At 31.4% G+C, this 24666-nt stretch overlaps 3 protein-coding genes and 1 pseudogene across 4 annotated transcripts; 2 read left to right on the top strand and 2 right to left on the bottom strand.

The window, feature by feature from the left end:
- Nucleotides 1-4603, top strand: LOC127242661 (MLO-like protein 1). Its single transcript, XM_051262296.1, has 14 exons — nucleotides 1-260; nucleotides 457-514; nucleotides 602-807; nucleotides 1867-1983; nucleotides 2187-2250; nucleotides 2353-2444; nucleotides 2522-2596; nucleotides 2678-2766; nucleotides 2853-2902; nucleotides 3310-3350; nucleotides 3479-3688; nucleotides 3793-3860; nucleotides 4093-4153; nucleotides 4238-4603. Exons 1-14 carry the CDS (start codon nucleotides 138-140, stop codon nucleotides 4463-4465), a joined length of 1482 nt encoding a protein of 493 aa, XP_051118253.1. The 5' UTR covers nucleotides 1-137; the 3' UTR covers nucleotides 4466-4603.
- A 959-nt stretch (nucleotides 4604-5562) lies between these two features.
- Nucleotides 5563-7345, bottom strand: LOC127242696 (pentatricopeptide repeat-containing protein At3g29230-like; annotated as a pseudogene).
- Nucleotides 7346-9927: 2582 nt separating this feature from the next.
- LOC127242668 (ankyrin repeat protein SKIP35-like) lies at nucleotides 9928-13360 on the top strand. Of its 2 annotated transcripts, none has more exons than XM_051262304.1 (4): nucleotides 9928-10080; nucleotides 10390-11530; nucleotides 11621-12053; nucleotides 12282-13360. In XM_051262304.1, the coding sequence occupies exons 2-4, from the start codon at nucleotides 10851-10853 to the stop codon at nucleotides 13086-13088; spliced, it is 1920 nt and encodes a 639-aa protein (XP_051118261.1). In that variant the 5' UTR covers nucleotides 9928-10080; nucleotides 10390-10850; the 3' UTR covers nucleotides 13089-13360. The 2 variants fall into 2 exon arrangements, with proteins under 2 accessions (XP_051118261.1, XP_051118262.1); XM_051262305.1 differs by lacking the exon at nucleotides 9928-10080 and adding an exon at nucleotides 10109-10282.
- A 925-nt stretch (nucleotides 13361-14285) lies between these two features.
- LOC127242757 (ARGOS-like protein) lies at nucleotides 14286-15909 on the bottom strand. Its single transcript, XM_051262443.1, has 2 exons — nucleotides 15354-15909; nucleotides 14286-14981 (listed from the first exon to the last, which is right to left on the bottom strand). Exon 2 carries the CDS (start codon nucleotides 14864-14866, stop codon nucleotides 14462-14464), a length of 405 nt encoding a protein of 134 aa, XP_051118400.1. The 5' UTR covers nucleotides 14867-14981; nucleotides 15354-15909; the 3' UTR covers nucleotides 14286-14461.
- Nucleotides 15910-24666: the final 8757 nt, after the last annotated feature.

The raw sequence follows: 24666 nt of genomic DNA, 5'->3' as shown, positions 1-24666 counted from the left end.
ACCACATTTCTTACTTATTTCTTCAGTGCTATTTAGCCAATGCTTTTCTTCAATCTCTAACTATATATATATATACCTACATACATATATATCTATCTCTATACATACTAAAGCACAATATAATTAAATTGATTCCGATGGCCGGCGGCGGAGAAGGAGTTTCTCTCGAATACACCCCTACTTGGGTCGTCGCCGTCGTTTGCACCGTCATCGTCGCCATCTCCTTCATCGCCGAAAGAATCCTCCATCTCTCCGGCAAGGTCGGATCTCCTCCGATTAATATAATAATTTTATATTTTAAAGAGAAAATTGCAAAAAAAAATATCCCACATATATTTATCATCTATTTATCTCGCTGATAAAATATATCATTTGCAAAAAGTCGTTATTTGTGTCATTTAGCCACCCTTGATGAGATATTTTTTGCAATTTTCCAAACGCCGAAATAATTTGCAGTATCTGCTGAAGAAGAACCAGGGTTCACTCTTCCAAGCCCTCCAGAAGATCAAAGAAGGTCCGCGTTCCGTACGCATATACATACATGCATCTGTATCTATAATCTGTATCTAGGATTCATCCTGGCCGTTGATTTGCTACACAGAGCTGATGCTTCTCGGATTCATATCACTTCTGCTCACTGTGCTCCAAAACGCCATTGCCAAAATCTGCATTCCCAAACATTTTTACGACCATTGGCTCCCCTGTAATAAACACACCGCTAAGACCGCCGTTTCCCACTTCTCTTTTCCGGTCGGCCGCCGCCTCCTCGCCGCCGCGTCCGACTCCGCCGGCTATTGCGACGCCAAGGTAGGTAGTTCTTTTAATTAGAAGGGTCGATTTCAAACTGGCATGATTTTTTGGGTCGGGCTGCCCGGCCCGGCCGATTTAATTATGTCAGATAGTCCCAACTGACTTCAAATTGGGTAAATTTCTATTATTTGGATTATTCCCCCTAAAAATATTTTTTTTTACGAAATATAATTATACATTATTTTAATATAAATTTAATTAAATTTTTTCAAACCTTATCAAAATAAATTATATATTAACTAAATAGATGCAATTATGATAAGATACTCAGTTTTTCCGTTCAAGTGAATTAATTTTTGGTGAGTGGTACAAGAAAATACATAAAAAATATTACTTTTTTGTTGATGCAAAATATGATTATTATTGTTTTGCATCGCACAATTAAGAAAAAAACCAGAACTATTTATCTCGTCCATTGAAAATCAATAAATTACGGTTTATTTGAAAAAAAAATTATTATATATTGAATAATTATCAATATAGTTTAAAAAATTTACATTTGGGATATTTTTAGAACTTAATAATTCGGGCTGGGCCTATAGATGGTTCGAATTTGACTAGCACAGCCCGGATTTAAAAAATTTTGGGACTTACTTTTTAAGTCTAAATGCAATATTTATTTTTTTCTTGATCAACTTTTCTGACTGTGTCTATTTTTTTCTGTTCTATTTTTAGTATTATAGTTTCGAATTTTTTGTCGTAAAACTTGCCGGCTATCTATAATAAGTATTGTTTTTCTGACGGTGTCTATTTTTTATGTTTTATTTTTAGTATTATAGTTTTGATTTTTTGTCGTAAATCTTACAGTCTACTTATAATAAGTATCGTTTTTCTGACGGTGTCTTATTTTTTTTTCTGTTTTAGTTTTAGTATTATAGTTTCAATTTTTTATCGTAAACTTTACAGCCTACTTATAATAAGTATCGTTTTTCTGACGGTGTCTATTTTTTTTTTTTTCTGTTTTATTTTTAGTATTATAGTTTTGATTTTTTGTCGTAAACCTTACGGTCTACTTATAATAAGTATCGTGCATGTTCGTGCGTCCGGTTTTGTTAGGGGAAAGCGCCGTTACTGTCTCTCAAAGCATTGCATGATCTCCACATCTTCATCTTCGTGCTCGCCGTCTCACATGTCGTCTTCTCCGCCTTAACGATCCTTTTCGGGGGACTTAAGGTACATAGACAATTCTTTTGTTTCGAGGCTTATCCATTGCACGAGCTGAATGTTTCAATCGTGGTTGTTGGTTGACTATGTAATAATTAATGATATTTATCCATTTAAACTTAATATTGATAATTTAATATAGTATCAGAGCTGGAAGATGCTGTGTAGTTATTCGACTGTTTAAAATGGCGATGTTTTTTCTTGTGCCGTAGATTCAACAATGGAAGAAATGGGAAGACTCGATCGAAAAGAAACCATTGGAGGATCGCAACGAAGGTACTTAAGCTTCTTATGTTAGTACAACCTCGGATTCTTTCCAAGAACATATGTAGATTATATTCGAGCTGACGGATCTTGATTTCGTCGAAATCTTTAAAGCCCTGCAGCATAACATTACTCATGTCCAAGACCACGCCTTTGTTAGGTCCCGATTTTCGGGCATCCGGAGATTCACTCTGTTTAGTTGGCTGGTAAGTCGTGTCGAAAACTTAATTTTGTCCAAAAACTTATACCCGTGCTTACAACCTTAGCTCCATCTTTCGGACAGAGATCGTTCTTCAAGCAGTTCTACGGATCGGTGAACAAATCGGACTACAAAACCCTTAGACTCGGATTCATCATGGTAAAGTATCATTTCGATCAATCAATCGATTGCTCTATTTGTTCGTCGTTTTTGACAATAATCGCGAAACGTATTTTGTAGAAACACTGCAGAGGCAATCCTAACTTTAACTTCTACAAATACATGATCCGAGCCTTCGAGAAGGACTTCAAGAAAGTCGTCGGGATAAGGTGAGCTCCCGAAAGAGATATTTTGTTCGTTGTTTATCAAAAAATCTATAGTATCCAATCTTTAATTGTATTCGCGACGAATGCAGTTGGTATCTTTGGATATTCGTCGTGATCTTCTTGTTGCTCAACGTCTACGGTAAGATACGCACATACATACATAGCATTTGTTAAGACAAAATTTCTTATAACTCGCATGTAGTTTAAAAATTTAGTGCTCCATTCGTCATATAAAATTTTGCCCATTTGATCGGCCACAGTTTTAAGAAAAATAGGTAAAAATAATTTTTTTTCCCCTTTTTTGGTATAGAAAAAGTAAAATAATAACATTTTTTTACTAAAAAAAAAAATGATAAAAAAAGTGGAAATAAATTTGAATGACAGAGATAGTATAATTTAACCTATAATTTTCCCCCATAATTTAGAAATTGTATAAAGCTCCATCGTAAAGCAATATAATACAGATTTAAAAAAATCGCATATGAGTTATAAGTAATTTTGCCTATATCATTGTTTTGATTCTTTCCGATCGCCGTCTTGTCTCAGGCTGGCATGCGTACTTCTGGATATCGTTTGTGCCGCTAACCGTAAGTGCATAACACCGATCGTTCCCTTACATGTTCGATAAAATTTAGTTACTACAATGAATATTCGTAAAATTTAGTTACTACAATGAATATTCGTCGTCTAATCGAGTCGAATGGTGTCGATGTAGCTTTTGCTGGCTGTGGGGACGAAGCTCGAGCACGTGATAACGCAGCTGGCGCGGGAAGTCGCCGAGAAGCACACGGTGGTGCCCGGTGAATTGGTGGTTAGGCCGTCCGACAATCACTTTTGGTTTAATAGCCCTCGTCTCGTCCTCGTCCTCATCCACATTATTTTGTTCCAAAACGCCTTCGAGATTGCCGTCTTCTTCTGGATGCTGGTATGGATTGCCGCCGCCGCTCATCCGTTAATTGTACCCGAGTATCGTCGTCGTACATCTCTTTTTTCCATTGTCTTTACATTAATTGTGCTCGATTTTCGCAGGTCATGTTTGGATTTGACTCTTGCATCATGGGCGAAGTTGGGTTCATCATTCCGAGACTCGTCATAGGGTGAGACCGAAGTCTTCGAACTAGAGATATTAAACAAGTCGAGCTGCTTGAAACCTCAACTTGTTATAAATCTTCTATATAAATTGAATAAAATAATAATTTTTATATTTTTAAAAAAATAAAAAGCTTTTTTACAAGTCGATCTCGAGTTTGAACTTGATTAAAAGAAATAATAAAAAATCAAATGTGAATCGAATAATAGTTAATCGATTTTGTTTTTTTTTTTGTGTAGAGTGTTCGTCCAGATCCTCTGTAGCTATAGTACACTACCGTTGTACGCCATTGTCGCACAGGTACGTAACTTCTTGTCCGTAGTTTCAATTCGAGTTTATCATTAATCGATGGGTCGAGATTTATGATCGGGTCGGTCGGGTCAGATGGGAAGTATGTTTAGCAGAGAGATATTTGATGATCATATACAATCCGGATTGGTGGGGTGGGCGGAGAAAGCAAGGAATAAGGGGCTAAAGAAGAAGGCCGCCACGGCAGCGGTGGCATCGAGCGGCGGCAGCAATTCCAGTCATCAGGGCAGCCCTGCTCCGGCGGCGGCGACCACGGTGGAGATGATGGAGATGGAACAAGGCAAAATCCATCCTTATGCATGAAAAATACAAACTTGAAAGATAAAGTTTGTTTGTTTAGTGTTTTTTGGTCAGATGTATATTTATTTTTTTTAATGTGAAGTATATGAAATTGTGTAAATAATATAAAAAATAATATTTTATGTTAGAACGTTAATTTTTTGTGAGATAAAATATAATATATTATATATATTGAAAACATGTTGAAAAAAAAAAATGGTGGAACAGCGCACCCATAAATTGTTAGGTTATGTGGAATTTGAAGGGATAGTTTATTTTTATTTATTTATTTATTGATCGGAAGGGATAGTTTATTTTTTATTTTTTGATCGAAACTGTTGAGTAAACTCTGACCGAATCTAATACTTTGAAAATTAAGTTATATTAAGCGAACTATGTGTGGTAGGTGATCTTGAGGTAGGGATGACAAACGAATCAGGTCAGGTTCGGGTCAGCTATAAACGGATTAGAAAACCTTTAACCTGAACTTGACCCATTTAATTAAACAGGTTGATATTTGCAACATTGACCTGACATTTTATTAATAGATCAACCATAATTTGATATATATAACTTGTTTAAGTTTTAAAATTTTTAATTTGATATATAATCCTAAGGGTGTGTTTGTTTGGAGGTTTGAATTTTGAATTGAGAGTTTGAATAGTAAAATTTTTTGAATTTGAATAATTGTATGATGTGATATAAATAGGTGTTGATGCGATGTTTTGAATATAAAATTAATTTTTTAGTATAATTTTTAAAATGAAAAATAGGTGTTTGATTTGATGTTTTGGGAGAAAAAAATGAGATGAATAATGTATTTAAAATCCAATTCCGCGAACAAACAATAATCACACAACATATAATTTTTTCTTATAGAAAACATTGATGCGTAATTTCTCTTACTGCCATGTACTACCGCTGTCCGCTCTAAAGTCCCATTTACTTTTTGCGTGTTGATATTAATTACTGTATCAAATCGTAGTACAAACTAAGAAAAAATTGCAAAAATACTTTGAATTAGTATCTTATAATACTAATTTATACAAATATAAATAAATAAATAAATAAATTTATATAAATATAAAAATATTTTTAATATTAAATATAATGACGCAAAAGGTAAATGAAACTTTAAGGCGGCCCGAGGGAATATAATATAGAAGAATGAACACAGACAATGCATTACCTTGGCATCTTTTATCATACATGAAAACTCAGATCCCATATTTCTTTTGACCGACTATTCATTATGTGGATTTCCAGCGTCCAGACGAGGCTGCAACGAGTAAAGCCGTATGTAAGAATAAAGCATCCCAATTTATAAAATAAAACATCGATGCTGTGTAAAAGAACATCCAAAGGATAACGAAAGCAAATCTAACCTCGCTATCAGCATTTAGGCATCGCCTATAAGCACACTTTTATAGTTTCTATATTGAGCGACCGTCGAGCAGCATTGTTGTTAATTGTACCTTGTAAAGACGAGCATTTCGGTCCTAAAAAGATTATCCAACTATGCTACTAATCCCGGCTCTCTTCCATATCCCTTTCTTCTCCATTAATCTCCTCGCCCTTTGGGAATCCGACCACCGATCCATAGAAGCAAGAATGTTCGATAAAAGGACATGAACTCCCGATTCATCCGGATTCAACTCGTCAGCCATTTGTAAAACCCCTTCTGCCAATTTAATATCACCCCTTTCGTTGTACCCGGCGAGCAGAGCTGCCCATACTGCAGTATCTGGTTCGTCATGCATCTCCTTAATCAGCATTTCGGCTTCTTCCAAACGATCATTTCTGCAGAGTAGGTCGATCATAGAGCAAAAGTGCTCGAGCTTTGGCCTCGTCGACGTATCCATTTTCATAGCTTCAAATATTTCTTGCCCTTCCTTCACTAAACCTCCATGACTGCAAGAGAAGAGCGCAGCCAAATAAGTGTGTTCATTTGGAGTCAAATCACTTCTTTTCTGCATCAGCCGGAACATCTTGATCGCTTCCACTGCCCTTCCGTGAAGGCCTAAACATTTGATCATTACATTGTACGAGAAAACATCTTTGTTTCCGATCTTGATAAATATGGTAAAACTTGTGTCGATATCTCCACAGCTTGCGTACATTTCTACCAAAGCCGTGCCCATAATTACACCCATCTTAGCCCAATCTTCGATAAGGCTATGCACCCATTTCCCCGATCGGAGATTGTTCAAGCTTGAACACGCCGTCAGTGCTGCAACAAATGTGAAAGAATCCGGCTGCACGCCCCCTTTCTGCATCTCGACAAAAAGATCCATCGTTTCCCAAAACTTCCCTATCCGATTATAACTCTGACATCATGCAATTCCAAGAAACCACATTTTTATCATGCATTTTGTCAAACACTTTCCTCGCTGTTACAATGTCTCCTGTACCGGCATACGCCTGGATCATTGTAGTCCAAGAAACCACGTTCTTCTCCGACATACACCCAAACATATACCGAGCATTTTCTGTATCCCCGGCTTTAGCATAGCCGGAGATCATAGTATTCCAAGATACCGTATCTGTTTGAGGCATTTCATCGAACACCTTCCTCCCATTCCTCAAATCCCCTATACTCATGTATTTCCAAACCATTTTATTCCACAGTTCAACTGTTCTATCTTCAATGGCATCAAAAATCCTTCTCAAATCATCCAAGCTTTTATGTTTCCCCAATCCAAACACCAAAGACTCAGCCATTTTCTCATACAAATCGAACAGAGCGTTTCCGACAGAAAATACATTCTCAAAACCTGAGGTTATAACGCGGCAATGCACTTTCTCTCCAGCTCTAAAATCTCCTAATTTCGTGCAGGAGTTCAACACATAAGGGTATGTGAAGTTGTTTGGTGTTAAACCTTTCATGGTCATTTCATCGAACATAAATAAAACTGAGGGTGTGTTTGTTTGGGGCGTGTATTTTGAGTTGGAATTTGAATAGTAAAAATTTTGAATTTGAATAGTTGTATGATGTGATATAAATAGGCGTTGATGTGATGTTTTGAATGTAAAATTGATTTTCAGTATAATATATAAAATGAAAAATAGGTGTTTGATTTGATGTTTTTGGGAGAAAAAAATGGGATGAATAATAGAAATCTAATCCAATCCAATCCCCAAACAAACACACCCTTACATAAGTTAATAAAATATAGTTAAGTTTTTTTTAAAAAAAATTTGAAGTATTAGTTATTAGCTATTACTGTAATATAGGAGTGTCAATTCGTGTTTTTGGGTCGTGTTCGTGTCGGGTTGAGCCATGAGGATAACAAAAAAACTGTCAACCTGACCCCGAACCGAACCCGAAATCTGACCTGAAATCCTAGACCCGAACACGACACGAATTCTTTCAGGTCGGGTTCAGGTTGACCTGAATTAGTTTCAGGTCACCCGAAATCCGAACAAACCCAATACGAACCCGACACAAAACAGACCTGAAAATTTAAAAAAATTAAATTGACCTAAAAAATATCATTTTTATTTTAATTTTTATATTATTTTATATTTAAAATAATATAAATATTATAAATTAAAATAATAATAATAAAAATTTCAGGTCAACCCGAAACACAAAACCCAAAACCTAATCTGATTTTGATTTTTCAGGTTATCAGGTCAACCCGAAACACGACCCGAACACGACACTAATTTTTTTCGTTTCAGGTTCTGGTTAACCTGATTTTTTTCAAACCCGAAATACCAAAACCTGAACCTGAAAAATTTCAGGTCGAACGAGTTCGATTTTTCGGGTCGGGTTTACTTTTGACACCCCTACTATAATAGGAAAGTTGACTAATTTCGTGGAACTACTAAAAAATGAAAAGTGGATTAATTTGGTGAGACGGGAGAATATTTTTTAAAATTGATAAAGAATACTGTCCTTTAAGGGATGATCCCGTGGTGTGGAAATTAGACTTATCAAGTCACCTGCTATACATGATTAGTTTATGATTAGTTTGCTAGTAGCCGCTGTAACGACTGCGAGATCCCATGTTATAAAAAATGATAAATAATACTCATTTCATTTGCCTACCAAAATTATGTTATTATATTTTTTATTAGCTAAACTAAATCGTATTTTTATTTATAGTAAAATATTTTATTCAATTTTATTACTTCTATAACAAAAGTGAATTTTATTCTCTGTTTGCCTCACTAAAAATCTATTTATTTTATATTATAATAAAAGTTATAAGACGTTAATGTTAAAATACTATTAATATTTATTTAAATTATAAAAATATTTTTATATATATAATTAATTTATACATATAATATAAATAATAAAATATTAATATTATTTTATATATTTTTATTCGTCAATAAAATATTTTTATTTTTTAATTTATTATAAAAATAAAAAATAATTCATTAAAATGGATAAAATGGATAGAGGAAGTAACAATTTTATTATTAATTTTTCTACTTACCAATAATTTTTCTACCAATTCATTAATAAATTTTCTATCAATTCATTAATAAATTTTCTATTATAGTCTTAGTTATTATATAATTTTGTTACCTATTCTATTTTTAACATTATAATATTATTATGTACTACCTAAATAAAATTTCTTGATTTTTCAATATCAAATTATGAATATATATAAATATAGCAAAATAATATATAAAATATTTTCTTTTGTTCATATTATTATAGATACATACCTTTAGATAAAATATAATTAATAAATAATAAAAAAATATATTAATAAAAATAATTATTACTCTCTTCGTCCTTCTTGAAAATGATTACTTAAAGTTTTATAGTAAACTAAAAAATAATATTCTTTATTGGTGGGTGAAAATTTAGTGTGTTTACTCGTGAAATTTTAGTTTTGGGTTTTGATTTTGAATAGTAAAATTTTGAATTGAAATAGTTATTTGATGTGATATAAATATGTATTGATGTGATGTTTTGAATGTAAAATTAAATTTTAGTGTGATAAAATAAATAAAAATTGGGTATTTGATTTGATGGTTTTGAAGAAAAAAAAAATTAGAATAATAAAATCAGGCTTAACATCTGACAAGTAAACAAGAAAATTTGATATTTTTGTCCTTTGACTCTTTGTATAAACTAACTCTAATATTATATTTTTAATTTAAATAAAAATTAAATATATTTTAATATTAATGTAGAAATACTTCCTCTAAAATAAAAAATGATATTTACAAATAGGATAGACGAAAATGATACTTTTGAATTGAGATAATAAAATAATTTAATTAAAATTATAAAAATTATAAATTATAAATTAAAAATATAATAAAAATTGTATAATTATATTAACAATATTATATAAATTAGATGAAAATTAAAAAAGATAGATATTTTATATAGGAGAAGAATAAAATAAAATAAAGGAATAATATGGGGGAAAGAAATGAGAAAGTTGCGAAGGCAAAAATGGCAAATTTTGATGGACAGAAAACAGAAGAAAACAAAAGAGCTGAGGAGTGAGAGAGAGGAAAGAAGAAAGAAAAGAAACAATAAAGAAAGAAGAGAGAGAACTTCTGGCACACTCACATTCACATTCACATTCACTCTGCAACGAAGACACCCAACCCAACAACCAACATGGCTTCCCTCTCTCCACTCATCAACACTTCATTAGGTAATATCATATTCATATTCATATGCCCTCTCTCTCTTTCTCTTATTATTGTTGTTTTTGTTTCTGGGTTTCTCTGATTTTACTTTTATTTATTCATTTTTTTCGATACAATATATGTGTGTGTATATTTATTCTTGTTTCTGCAATACTTTTTTTGATTCTGCGGCTGTTTCGTTCTCCAACGATTCCGCTTTGATTCTCGGTAATTATTGATTTCATTTTTCTCGCATCACTATTGTATTATTGCCGATTTGTTCTCCCCCTTTTTCGATTTTAATTTTGGATATGAATATGATGTAATGTTTTTAGGGATTTGAGCGGTGGATCGATTTCTTCTGCGATATTCCGAAGTTTGGAAGCGAGGGTTTTCGAGTTTTCTGGACGACGGAGATTCCGATCGATTAACGCCTGCTAGGGTGAAGTTTTTGGATATTTTCCGATTGGATTTTCCATTTATCGGTAGAATCTGCGCTTTCCTGCGTTTCGATTGTCTGGAATTTGGTCGTTCTTCAAGTAATTGATCTCCGAATCGATAATCTAGTTCTGATTTTTATCCTCCTACTTTGCGATTTCGATTTCGATTTTTTGGTTCGTCACGAGGCCTGTATTTTAGGGTTTTTCGGCAATATCTCCTTCAGCAAAAATAATTCATAGTTTTGGAGACTGTTGCTGTGCTGAGGTTTTGTTCGATTCGAAACTTTGAGCTAAATTTTGAGATAGTTCGATTTCTCTGGCTTGTTTGTATAGCTGCGTAAGCTGTTTTTGGTGCCATGGAAGCTAAAAAGGTTTCGAAATTAGGTAGAAATAGTGAGCCTGGTAATGAAACCGGAAACCGGATTCTTTCAGAAGGGTCTCGATGTTCTGAAGTTGAAATGGTTGAAAGTACGGCGTCAAATGAACCATCACAAGCAAATGATGGGGATAAACATGGCGCCGAGATAGTTGTTTTCAGCTCGGAGAAAGATGAGGGTGGAGGAAGCCATGGCAATGTAGTTTTATCGAGAGAATCGGCGCCGATTGTTGGAAAGGATGATTTGAGTGTGAGTGCTTGTGTCTGTGGTGTCGAGAAGCTGAAATCGCGATTGGCAGCTTCGGTTTCTGAGTCCGGGAAGAATGGGAGGAAGCTGAGTCGACAGGATCGGATTGAGTTGGGTAGGTTGTTTCAGGGCGCCGTGAGTTCCCACGATTGGGAGCTTGCCGAGAGCTTGATCTTGTTGGCTGATCCTCAGACACTAAACGACGCCCTCTGCATTTCGCTGGATTCGATTTGGTTCTTGAGCTCGCAACCTGAGTTGTATGGGATTACAGGGTTGATCAAGAAGATCATCGCCAATGGGGCGTACGATTTCACTAGAGCTGCGCTTAGGACATCATTTCTTGCGTCGTGTGTATCAGCCTGTCAGAGCCGGACAATGAGCCTCGCCGACACTGTCAGTGTGATGGCGCAAAGGTATCATCATAAATGATCGATGACGAATTAACTAAAATTCCTTTCATTTTCGTTACATATATGTTAATTCAGACATACTGATTGTGACAGGTTAAACGAAAGGCTTCAGGAATGCAATGGCGACGAAGTCTTGAAGGCAGAAGCCGGCGCTAAGGTTCAAAAGTTCACCGAGTGGGCTCTTAAATGCATTAGTTTCCATTCGCGTTGTCAAGGGAATAAAGACAGAGTGGGCCACAATTCGCCTGTAGAGATTCAACTACAATTGAACGCATTTAAGACATTCCTCGATCTCGCGGGCAACCACCTCACCGGGAAGGATTTTACCGAGGCGTTTGATGCGGCTTGCTTCCCGCTTACACTTTTCTCCAGTTCATTCGATCCCGGTTGGGCTTTGGGCATGTCGGCTACTGCCATCCATGGATTGTTGAGCATGCTCGTCGAGGGCGGCGCTGACAATGTTAACCAATGTTTCTTGGAGGCGTCGCGATTCGGGAGCACCGAACTTGTGCGCATTTTGTTACAGGTAATTCAATCTGTTGTGATCTCGTTTCTGATTAACCGTATTTTCAACTATATGATTCTTTCTTTCTTTCAATTGTTGAACATTTTTGCAAAATTATATTGCTTTTCAATTGTTTATTATATCGTTTGTTATAGTCAATTCTTGCATTGAAACACTGAAAGATATTGCAATCGATGAGTTGGTTTTTAGCTTATTTTATTGAATTGTTTCCGGTCTTTCGGCTCGTAGATTGCACAGAGGAACAGTTTGGACGTCGACGTCGACCTGGCATTGGGATTTGCGTCGCACTATGGTAAAATTGGGACGATGGAGTGTCTGGTGGAAGAGGGCAATGCCGTAGCTTTCTTGGGTCCTTTAATGAGAGCTTCCGAGCGGGGTTGCATGCCGGTAGTCGAGTGGTTCGTCCAAAGAGGTTGCCGGGACATGGAACTCTGCCTCGCCCTCACCGCCGCAACGTCGAGCAGCCAAGTCGAAATCGCGGCGTATCTCCTCCCACACGTCCCGCACCACGTCCTCGCCGCCCTCAGCGTCGAAATTCTCAAGGCTGCCGGGGAACGCAGTGGCGGGTCCCTAAACGGGGTCGCATTCCTCCTCCGTTCCAACTTTTTAGCAGACCCTGCAGCGACTTACGCCGTCGCCGACAGCATTGCAAGATCCGATGATGACGCAGTTGCTCCCGAGCTCCGGGTGTTTCTCCGGGAGCATTGGTCTGAGGAAGCTTACCTCGCCGGACTGCGACAGGGCGAAGTGCATTTCTCCAACATGGTCGAAATTATCAGTCGGGGAAACTCCCCGATTTGTCTCTGGGACCTTCCGGCCCCTCTGAGGGTCGCCATTGCTTATCTGCCTCTGTATCGGGAGTGCGTCGACGCGGGAGGCAGTTTGCTGTCGCAGAGGCACCGGGGACAGCTCGTCGACGCCGGGAGAAGGCTCGGGGGAGTGGTGCTCGACGGGCCTGAACAGAAGCCGGAGCTTTTGGCCATCTTGGAACAGCATCTTCCTTTGTTTCTCCACAGCGACGCCGGTGTGGTTTAGTACCTGTGGAATATTTTTTATATGCGGATTGGATTGGATTGGATCGGATTGGCTGGTTCGCGCTACATTTCCGTGCGTCGTTTTGGTCTGATGTCTGAGAAAATAACGGAAGGTAAAGATCATGTTGTTGAGGATGCTATAGCTTGTTTTCTCTCAAGTTGCTTTGTTGCCGATGCGAACACAAAGTTTTATCGCTCAATGAGACCGGGATGTTGGTGCGAAGTGTTGTATAAGTGTTGAATGAATGATAATGCGATGGACGAATGTGTTTATTTGATGATCGAATAATTATTTTATCTAATTTAATCAGACGGCGGACAACACATAGATCACACATTCATACGGGTGTGTTTGCTTGGAAAATTGGATTTTGGATTGAGATTTAAATAGTAAAAATTTTGAATTTGAATAAGTGTATGATTTGATATAAATAGACGTTAAATTTGATTTTTTTTTAATGGAGAAAAAATTGGTAAATCGTAAATTTTTTCTAAAATTTTGTAAAAATCGGGTGCTTAATTTTAAAATTTAGCACACCCATGCCATTCCGCACATGTGCTGAAATTATGATTTCAGCGTGTGATCTATACTATTTATCTGTTTTATATGTGCCGAATTGCAACGTCCGCACTATATTGATTTTTTTTTTTCGTTGGCACGGGTACCCAGCATATGTTGTTAAATAAAAATATCTATTGTTCATCTAGTCTGGCTAGTGACTTGTTTTGTTGGAAACAATTTGTAGGGTATTAGGTTTGGCCAGAGGTTTATTTAGTGCGTATTTTCTGCGGATTTCCGTATTATATATAAAAAAATATACCTATTGTTTGTCTATTTTATATGTATTATATCTATTATATGTAGTGATTTTCACACCATAATTATCCTCGTGAGTTTCTATATAAATTTGTGTTATATGTGCTAACCGGAGCAAATCAACATCATATTAAAACCATGTTCTGCTTACCTGTTTTATATGTGACGACAAAAACAAATTAATACTACATTAACTTTCTGTTAGCACCATGTTTCTATATAAAATTTTGAAAATTGATAGCTTAGGTTATGCTTCATTTCTTTTTTATTTTTGCTTTTATAAACATTTCACTTTTATCTAATAAAAATATATCTAGCAAAATCACAATCCAATAAATACTATTCCTAAAAGAGAACAATAAAAATCACACATCCAAAACATAACAAAAACATTGCATAACAAAGTTAGGTGAATTTTATTGCAATAAGAAATAAAAGAAATGTGTTAAGGCTCTTCATAAGAATTCTCCCATTGCAGGGAGACATACAAAACTTGTCACCATTGATACTTATATATATATATATATATATTTCTCTATAATCTTGTCCACACCATTCTACACATAGGCGGCGGCAGTGGCGGCGGCGGCGATGCCGCCGCCATCGGAAGGCATGAAAGCGAGGACCATGAGAAGCGCGAGAATTGCAATGGGCAGCAACAGAAGGAGGAAAGGTGGCGGCGGCAGGGGAGGCAAAACGAGAGGCAATATAAGCAACGACGCCGTGAGGCAGACAAGAAGACACATCGCCTCCAACGTGAAGTACCTCGACATTCCTTTCACTTTTCCTTTTCCGGCGTGATGCCCTTGCGACAACGACCGGTATATTTTCCCTTTTCCGACTTCCACGCCGCCGGCTCCCTTCCCCTGAACTCCGGCGACGTTCTTGCCGCCTCTTTGGACCTCCATTATGGTGAATCCTCTCGATATCGCCATGTTGGACCGAGCCTCGTCGCCGCTCATTGACTTTGATTTTGATTTTTATATTGTTGGTTTTTGGTTGCCAAGTAATTAAGAGTTTTAAGAGATTTATAAAATGCTAAAATAAGGCATGGGATCGTCTTCTTTGGATATCAAACTGCCATTCAAACAAAAATAAAAATATAAATGTTGGAATCAATTAGTAAGAAGATCTCACAATAGAGGCAAAATTGCAATTTTTTACCAAAAAATTACACTAATAATAATGGAATAAGTAACAAATGAATGACTTTTATTTTTTTAGAAACTTTTTGAAAAATAAGAGGAATAAACATATCTGATGTATAAATTCATCAACATAATGACAAAAAGAATTACACATTGAACAAATAAACATATCCCATGTACAAATTCTTGATTAAAGAACCAAATAATCAAGAAAAGCCCAGATGAAAAAATCAAATTCTAACCAAAACCCATTGAACAAAAAGCTGAATTAAATGTAAGAATTGTATAAAAGCACACAAACCTGTAATGCTTGTGAAGATTCAGCAGATTTTGGATGCCAAGAAACTGATGATGAGTGCACCAAAAGACACAGAGATACTCACTAATATTTCTTGCCTCAAACACCCTTAGCATCTCATCCAAAAATCAAACCTCTAATCACCTTTTCCCTAACCAAGATTGGATCTTTTCAATTTAAATTTCAATAATTACTTCCAATGCCCTTTTCTTGAAATCAAATCAAAGTTAAGACAAGATGATAATCATCAAAGTGGAAATAGTGGAGAACTACCCAATGCAACAAAGGCCACAGATTGTGGGGTTTCTTCAATAGGGCTTTTAATTTGATAGGAAACAAACCAAAACCTAATTTAAATGTTTGGCTGTACAAAAAAGATAAGAAAAACAAAATGTTTTTTAAAAAATTGATAAAAGATGGATGGAATGGGCAATGGAATGAAAGCTCAAGCAAAGCTATTCTTCTGCAGCTGTTTGGACACTTTTCTATTCTTTGGATTAATGACACAAACCCTCCAATGAATTCACAAATAAAATATATCCAAGAAAAGCAACAAACTTGTATCTATATATATATATATGTATGTATATATGTATATAAAAACTGCTGTTGGTGTTGCCCATAGATTTCAAGAACCAGCACTGAAGGGATGGGGGTGGGGGTGGGGGTGGGGTGGGGTGGGGTGGGGAAGATGGGGGTTAGATTCAGTGAATGAATGGAGGACAAGTGGGGGCTGCTGAGAAAGAGGAAAAAAATAAATTTGAGGATGGGTGTTTTTATATTTATTTTTATTTTTTATATATATATTTGAAAATTGAGGGGGGGTTCTTCACCCCTGGACCAAAAGGTGGGGCGGGGGTGGGGTAGGGTAGGGTGGATTTGGCATGAATTTTCATGGATGGAAAGCTTGAAAACATCTGATTTCATTCTCATTATTGTGCCTTTATTAGGGAAAAAGATAAAAATTCAATCTTGGCTATTAATTGTATGTATCAAATATTTTTGGGGCTGTGGTTTTATTTATTTTGCTTTTGTTTACCTAATTTACTCTGACTCCCTATTCACCATTTTTGTTACACTTACACAATTAGGGTTTTGTGTTATATATATATATTTTCTCCGTCCTCAAGTAAATTATTCATTTATCATTTTAATATGTTCAAATTAAATTTTTTATTTTTTATTTTAAAAAATAATTTGCAATTAAATACCAAAAGATTAATACTTTTATTTTCCACATTACTTTTTAAGAGTCAAGTGCATATTATATTATTTTATTACACTATATATATAAATACTAATTTACTATACAGCAAATAGAAAATTTAGTAGTGGATGGAGAAAATATAAAAAAAGAAATATATTTTTTGGAAGTTTGAATTGAGAAGATTTAATTTGTGTTTTTCATTTAAATAATTTTCAATGTAATATTTTATAAAAATTATTTATATTTTTTAAATATAAAATTTAAATAGTAAAAATTTATAAGGAAAAATAATGAAAATATGTAGTCACATGCAACATTATACTCCCTCCGTCCGAGATACCATGTCCATGTTGTTGTTTCTGTCCGTCCCATATACCATGTCACTTTTCTTTTTGGGAAAATGATTACACACTTTAATCTCATTTTAAATTTTTAAATTTTATTTTTTTAATTTTAATTAAACTAATTAGTTATCCCAATCTTAATTTATAATTATTTATATTATAGGATAATTATTTTCACTGATACATTCTTAATTATCTACTAATTACACCCTTACTAAAATACCGTGTCTACAGTGTAGTGTAGCAGACACGGTATCTGAGACGGAGGGAGTAGTATTTTATATCTCTCTCTTTTTTTTTTTTTCCACATCAATTCAGAATCAAATTGTAGTCTTCAGATACGGATGTCTCACCATTTGATTTACAAGAATTTGATAATCAAGTATCAGTGTTACTAATTGATGGGTGAGATTATTTCAATAAATTGTCGCATCAAATATGATAAATTAATTTGAGTTAATTAAAAAATTTAGCATTTTTATAACTGTTAACAACAAGTTTATTTCAAATTCAACTTATAAGTATAAAAATCGGATTAATATTAAAATTCTTCAATGTTATGTTGGTATGAAACTAAAATCTTTGAAATAAAATATAGCTGATAAATTAAATAACCATCATATAACTTTCACAAAGGGATATTTTTTTTTTTTTTTTTTTTTTTTTTTTTTTTTTTTTATGACGTGGAACCAGCAGTCACTGCTGAAGTGTACACAGGATAAAATCTAATACCCTGCAAACTGAGTTTGACAAGACAAGTCATACTAGGCGAACTATATACGTCAGGGTCATAAGTTCACTCTTCACACCACCAGGTCATCCCTTACGAGACTCCCAAAGGGATATTTTGTATTTATGAAACATGTGATAATAAAACTTGCAAAATATATATATATATATTTTTAAAAAAATAAAGGTAAAGTTACAAAGTAAAAACATTACATAAGATGAAATATATACTTACACACACAAAAATAAATTATTTTTGAGTATGAAATACTGTTTAGATGTAATATTTTTGTTAAGTTTTTTCCGAGAATACAATGTCTACATGATAAAAAATGATTAAAAATAAATGATATATATACACACATTTATAGTAAAATGAAATCACATTTATCATGACTAAATATTACTGTTGGGAATTACAATTACTTCATCCGTTTCAGAAAGTGTTCGGACTACCGTAGACATAAAATTTTAGGTAAAATATAATTAGTAAATAATTAAAAAATGTATTAATAAAAATAATTATAGATTAAAATTAAGATAATTAAATAGTTTAATTAAAATTAAAAAAGATAAATTGTAAAATTTAAAATGTGATTAAAGTGTATAATTATTATTATTTTTTTAAAAAATGACAAATTATGTAGGATGAATGAAAATATAAAAAATGAACATTTTATGTGGGATGAAAAAATTATTTATCTGAAAACTAAATTATCATTCAATAGTGAAATAAAAATAATTTTCAATAAATTAAATCAAATCAAACCAAACCTTAATTAAGTGGTAATTATCATATATCATCATAATGCTGGGTCATTTTATGGCAAAAAATAAAAAATAAAAAATTGCTTGAATCAATTGCTCTATATTGTGTTATGTTTAGGAGGTTTGGTTTGTTTTTTTTATGTCGATTTGTTTTTAAAATTTTTATTTATTTATTTATTTGAATATTAGTTTGGATGTGATACATTGTAAGAAGAAATAATAGTATATTTTTAAAGAAAATTACAATAATTAAATAATAAAAAATTGAAATCAAACTTTTAAAAGAAAAGAATCCTTATTTTGATTAGGGAAATAATTCATTAATATTTTATTGATGCATATTTTCAATGTGATTATCCTTACAAAAAAGTGGTTGTTTAGTTCCATTAGAATTTCTCAAACTACCAAATTGGAATCTCAAATCTTATATGGGCAACTTTTGTTTGGATAAATTTTCCACACATACACTCATATGCTTATCTTTTTAGTTTGAATTTCTTAAAAAAATACCTTCTCCGTTCCGGAACTATAGTCTTGGTTGTGCTGAATACGGAATTTAAGAAATCTTAATATTATATTGATAGTGAGTAAAAAGTATATATAAAAAGACATTTTTGCCCTTATAAGTGTATTAGTGTAAAAAATAGTGACAATTATGTAATAATAATGAAAGAATAAAGACAGTTATACAGTGATATTGTTATTTATGGAAATAAGACTATTGTTTTGAGACGGACGAAAATAGTAAATAAGACAATTGTATTGAGACGGATGAAGTATACATTAATTATTATTTTTTGAAAATTAATACTAGTATTACAATTAATCTACCTATCATTTTTTTAAAAAAAGAAAAATATCGGTTTGTTTCGTTTGTGTTTGAGTTTGAGGTTCTTTTTTTTTTAATTTGATTTTAATAGTATATTGATATGATATTTTGTGAGAGAAAATTTTATACTCTCCCTTCTTCCAAATTCAGATAGGCCATTTGAAATTTGGTAGTATATTGAAAAATAATACTAATATTTTATTAGTTAGTGAAAGTGTATAAATAGTTTTGACATTTTTATCTTTTGTAATTTATGTATAAATTAGTTATATATGTAGTGATATATTTGTAATTTATGTAAAAATTAAATAAAATTTTGGTATTAGTGTATGTTTATTTTTACTATGATTGAAAATAGATACTTTTGAACGAGACAGACGAAAATAATAAAAATAATATTTTTAGTCGATACAAAAGAAAATATTTTTATTGATAATAGTACCGATTGGATAGTAAAGAGATTTGGTTTGAAAATTAATATTTCAATTAAATCTAACTATGATCAACTTATATACAAGAGCGTATTTATTATTATTTTATAATATTAAATATACAATTAAATATAATTTTAAGTATTTTTGTTATGAGATACGAAGAATTATGAAAGAAATATTTGCATATTTTTGTTGAATTTAATTATTATATGTATATATTCATTATATTTTTTTAATACTATTTTTTAATTGCAATTCTTCAAATTCAAATAACCATTACAAAAAGTCAAAAAGTAAAATTCAACTTAAAATAATATATGTATTTTTAACACAATTTTTCATATCATAAATAAAAAGCTAGTTCAGCTAAAAACATTGGATGGACGGAACCATTTTCTATTATATATGGTATTTCTTTAATAATAATTTTGAAGAATCGTATAAAAATAAAATATTAAGCAAACATACGGGAAAATTGCAAAAAAATCCCACACGCATACCTCATTATCACTTTTGTCCTGTATTTATCTCTCTGGCAAAATATATCCCACATGTTTTCAAAAGTCGCTATTTCTATCATTTGACCGTGCATGATTGCGCGTAAGGGCGCGTGGTGTGAATTTCACGCGCGAGAAAATGACATAAATAACGACTTTTGTAAACATGTGGGATATATTTTGCTAGGAAGATAAATACAAAACAAAAATGATAATAGGGTATAACTGTGAGATATTTTTTGCAATCTACTCGCCAATATACTCAGCTTTTGGTTCTATTATTTATTTATTTATTTATTTCATTTTCCTAGAAAAATATGGGATTTATATAATAAACAAAGTATTTTACATATTTATTTTAAATAAAAGTTGATACGTGTAATTTACTTTTAAATTTTAGTTGTGTGGGCCCTTTTGGGGCCATATTGTTCAAACAATTCCATGCAAGTACATGCATTAAGTGTATTCAATTTAAAATATTACATATTTTAATATTACGTTTCACATTCAATGTATAATTGTAATTTTTTATTTTTTATTTGTTAAATATCGATTGAAGTCTACCTTAAAATAAATATAGATAATAGTAACCTTGGAAAATTAATTAATTGACAGATAAATATTGTAAGGGAAGAAATCAAAAGTATAAACAAATGCTATATTTTGGTAGGGGTGAACATTCGGATTTTCGGTTCGCATTTTGCTAAATTCGAACCGATTCGAAAATCCAAAATTTTTGAAAAAACCAATCCGAACCGAATCGAAATAATCAAAATCCAAAATTCGAAAATCCGTAATCCGAACTAAAAAATCGGAACCAAACCGAAAAAATCTGAAATTCTAAATATTTTTATTATTTTTTTTCAAAATTTTAAATTATTTTATATTTTATTATTATTTTATAATATTAAATATATAATATATAAAAATTAAATATATTAAAATATAATATTTTATAATAAAATATTAAATATATATAATAAAAAAATATATTAAAATATTATATTTTGAATTTCGGCTTGGTTCGGATTTTAAGTATACGGATCCGATCCGATCCGAAAATTCGAAATTTGTTAAAAATTCAATCCGAAAATCCGAACCAAATTTTAAATTTTGATTTGGTTCAAATTGGATTTTCGAATTTCGGATATTTTGCTCACCCCTATATTTTGGTAGTGTTTGATTTTTAACTTTTTTACTATGCAAGTGTTGAAATATTCTATAAATATACAATATTTAGTCTTACAAAATATTACATCCGATCCAAACCATTATTTGAAAAAAAAACAAGAAAGAAAACTAAATTCCAAAATAAAAAATCCAAGATTTTAAATTTTTTGCCATTGTTGATTTTTGATATAGAATGGTTTTCGTTTTTAATGAAATATAAAATTGTAATGCTATATTCTCTAAATAAAAAACGACTTTATATTTCTAATATTTATTTCTTTTATTATTCAATTTCTCAATGCTCTAAAAAATACTCCCTCCGTCCCAATACAATAGTCTTGTTTATTATTTTTGTTCATCCTAAAACAATAGTCTTATTTCCATAAATAATTATATCACTATAAAACTACCCTTATTTTTTTATTATTATTACACAATTGTCACTACTTTTTATACTAATACACTCACAAGGGTAAAAAAGTCTTTTACCTGTACTCTTTATCTATTACCAATATAATATCAATATTCCTTAAATTTCGTGTCAAATGCAACCCAGATTATAGTTCTGGACGGAGGGAGTATTAAACATTTATTTTTCATTCGAAACAGTCGGACACAATTATGATTTCAACTAAAAAACATAAGAAAACCCAAAAATACAAAATAAATAAATAAAGATAAGTACACTAACCTTGTTTTTTAGGAGAAAAAAAGTATATATTGTAAATTTTATTGTGCTAAAAGAATTGTTGAATGTTACGTATTGTATATAAAATATGTATATTTCATTTTTATTAGATCATCTTTAATCTATTACTTTATTTTTGCAGTAGTTAAAGTGAAAATGCAACCATAAACTTCAATTTTTTACTTTAAAAAGTATATTCTCTATATATTCCTCTTTTATATTATTTTATATAATTTTTTATATTTATAAATTACACCCCAAATTTAATTTATTTTTACAATATAACCCAAATATATATAATTACACATTATTTTTAAAAAACTATATAATTATATATTACTTTTCGAAAGGTAAAATTATATATCACTTTTAAAAAATAAAACTATATCACTTTCCAAAAAATAAAATTATACGTAATTTTTCAAAAAAATAAAATTACATATAATTTTCTAAAAAATAAAATTACACAATATATCCCAAAACAATAACAAAAATATACAAACACCACTCTAAATATAGAGTGGAGTGTACAGTGTTACTCCATTAGCGGGCTGCAAAAATGGGGGGAATTTGAGGGTGTGTTGGAGCCTCTCCCCCATAATTTTTGCACAACCCACTGCATTTATATGGCAAATTTTGAAAATTGATAAACAAATAAAAAATTTAAGGTATGCATAACTTGTGTTGTACTTTAGCTTTATAATTCACTTTTGTGTTCTACTTTAGCTTTATATATTGTATAGAATCCCTATGTTAATTTAAATACCCAAGAAGAGTTTTATGCCTATTTTTAATTAACAAGAATGTGTATTATGCAATAAAATACACAAAATATTTTATGAATTTCAACGCTAAACTACAAATAATATATCTATATACACTTTACCCAATATAGAATCTAAATACACAATTTACAAAACCCTAAAAATTGCAATATTTCTAATTACAAAACCTTACAAAGATATAAAGAAATTATACTTTCTCGACCCACTTCAATATATATATATATATATATATATTTTGTCATTTTTTATTTTTTCATACACCAAAATATACATCCCTTGTATTTCCAAGACTATATTCTTCAATATGCATATATTTTAATTTTTTTATGCCACACACAAATCTTACACGTGGACAATTTTTATGAACCATTAAATTATCATCTCACTTAAGATTTTAAGCTTATGAGAATATATATATATATATATATTAGTCTACCAAAGCAAATGATAACTTTGGTAAAACTTTTCTATATGCTTCTATTCATTAATAAAACTCTCCATGATTTCGAAAGTTATTATTAGATTTTTTTTATACTTAAAAAAATTGCATGGGGTTTCTTTATACTTTAAAAAATATTGCATGAAATTTTTTTTTATATTTTTTTGTATGATGAGAAGATGATTTCATATCTATATTTTTTTGCATGGTTAAAGGTTCATGTAACTTTTTTTTTTAAAATATAAAATGACACTATATAATTTTTAAAAAAATTTATGCTGAATTTTAAAATTATGAAGGTGTTAGAAACAATTTTGTCTATTTTTAATATAGTATATATATATATATATATTAAATTGAGATGGATTGAGTATAAAATTAACTAAAAGTTATTGTGCATTTGGGAATTGTGATTAGAGTTTTGAAGTGCTAAAAGAAGACAAGTGTAATGCAAATTGGCCATATGCAACAAAATTGCATTTTACTAAACAAATTAATTAATACATACCCATAATATATATTTTATATATGGGGTAAATTATATGATACCCTTCCGTATTTTACTGAAAATGCGCAAAACACCCTATATTTTATTTATTGCGTAAAATTCCTTTGTGTTAATATAAAATTTGCATGAAACACCCTCATTGTCCAAAACTGATATTTGATTTCAAATAAAGATTTAAATTACGCAAATTTAATACAAAATAAAAAATAAAAAATATCTTAAATAATTTTTTTGAATTAAATAAATAAATAATTAATATTTCATTTTATAGTTTTTAAAACAAATTGTTATATAATTTTTATGAAAACTATAAAAATAAATGATTGGTCAATTATTTATTTATTTATTTATTCAAAAAAAATTATTTAAAATATTTTATATTTTATATTTATATAAAACTTGCGTAATTTAAGTCTTTCATTATAACCAAATATTAGTTTTGGACAAGAGGGTGCTTCGTGCAAACTTTATATTAACACAAAGAAATTTTACGCAATAAATAAAACATACGGTTTTTTGTGCATTTTTACTAAAAATACGTGGGGGTATTATATAATTTACCCTTGTATATACTTATTTTTTTTTTTTAATTTACCCTTATATATACTTATTTTTTTTGCAGTAATTTGATTACATGAGGTTTCAATATTAAAAGGTTTGATCTTAATTATTCATGTTCTTTCATGTATTATGGATCTGATATTAATTTACACAAATATTTATATAATTAAAACATATAATAAGATTGATCAAATTATACAAAATATAACGAATGTTTGAGCATACATATAAGTGACAAAATTAAATTTATTTATGACGTTATATTGATGGGATGTTAAGAAAATAAATGAAATTGAATAAAAAATTTTTTTAAAATAAACATGCATCATGTATTTTAATATTAGTGCATTATTATGT

This window comes from Andrographis paniculata, unplaced genomic scaffold, assembly GCF_009805555.1.
Source record: "Andrographis paniculata isolate CXL003 unplaced genomic scaffold, ASM980555v1 Contig87END, whole genome shotgun sequence".
Classification (NCBI taxonomy): Eukaryota; Viridiplantae; Streptophyta; class Magnoliopsida; order Lamiales; family Acanthaceae; genus Andrographis; species Andrographis paniculata.
Note: the sequence above shows the minus strand (reverse complement) of the source record. Positions and strands in the feature narration are given on the sequence as shown.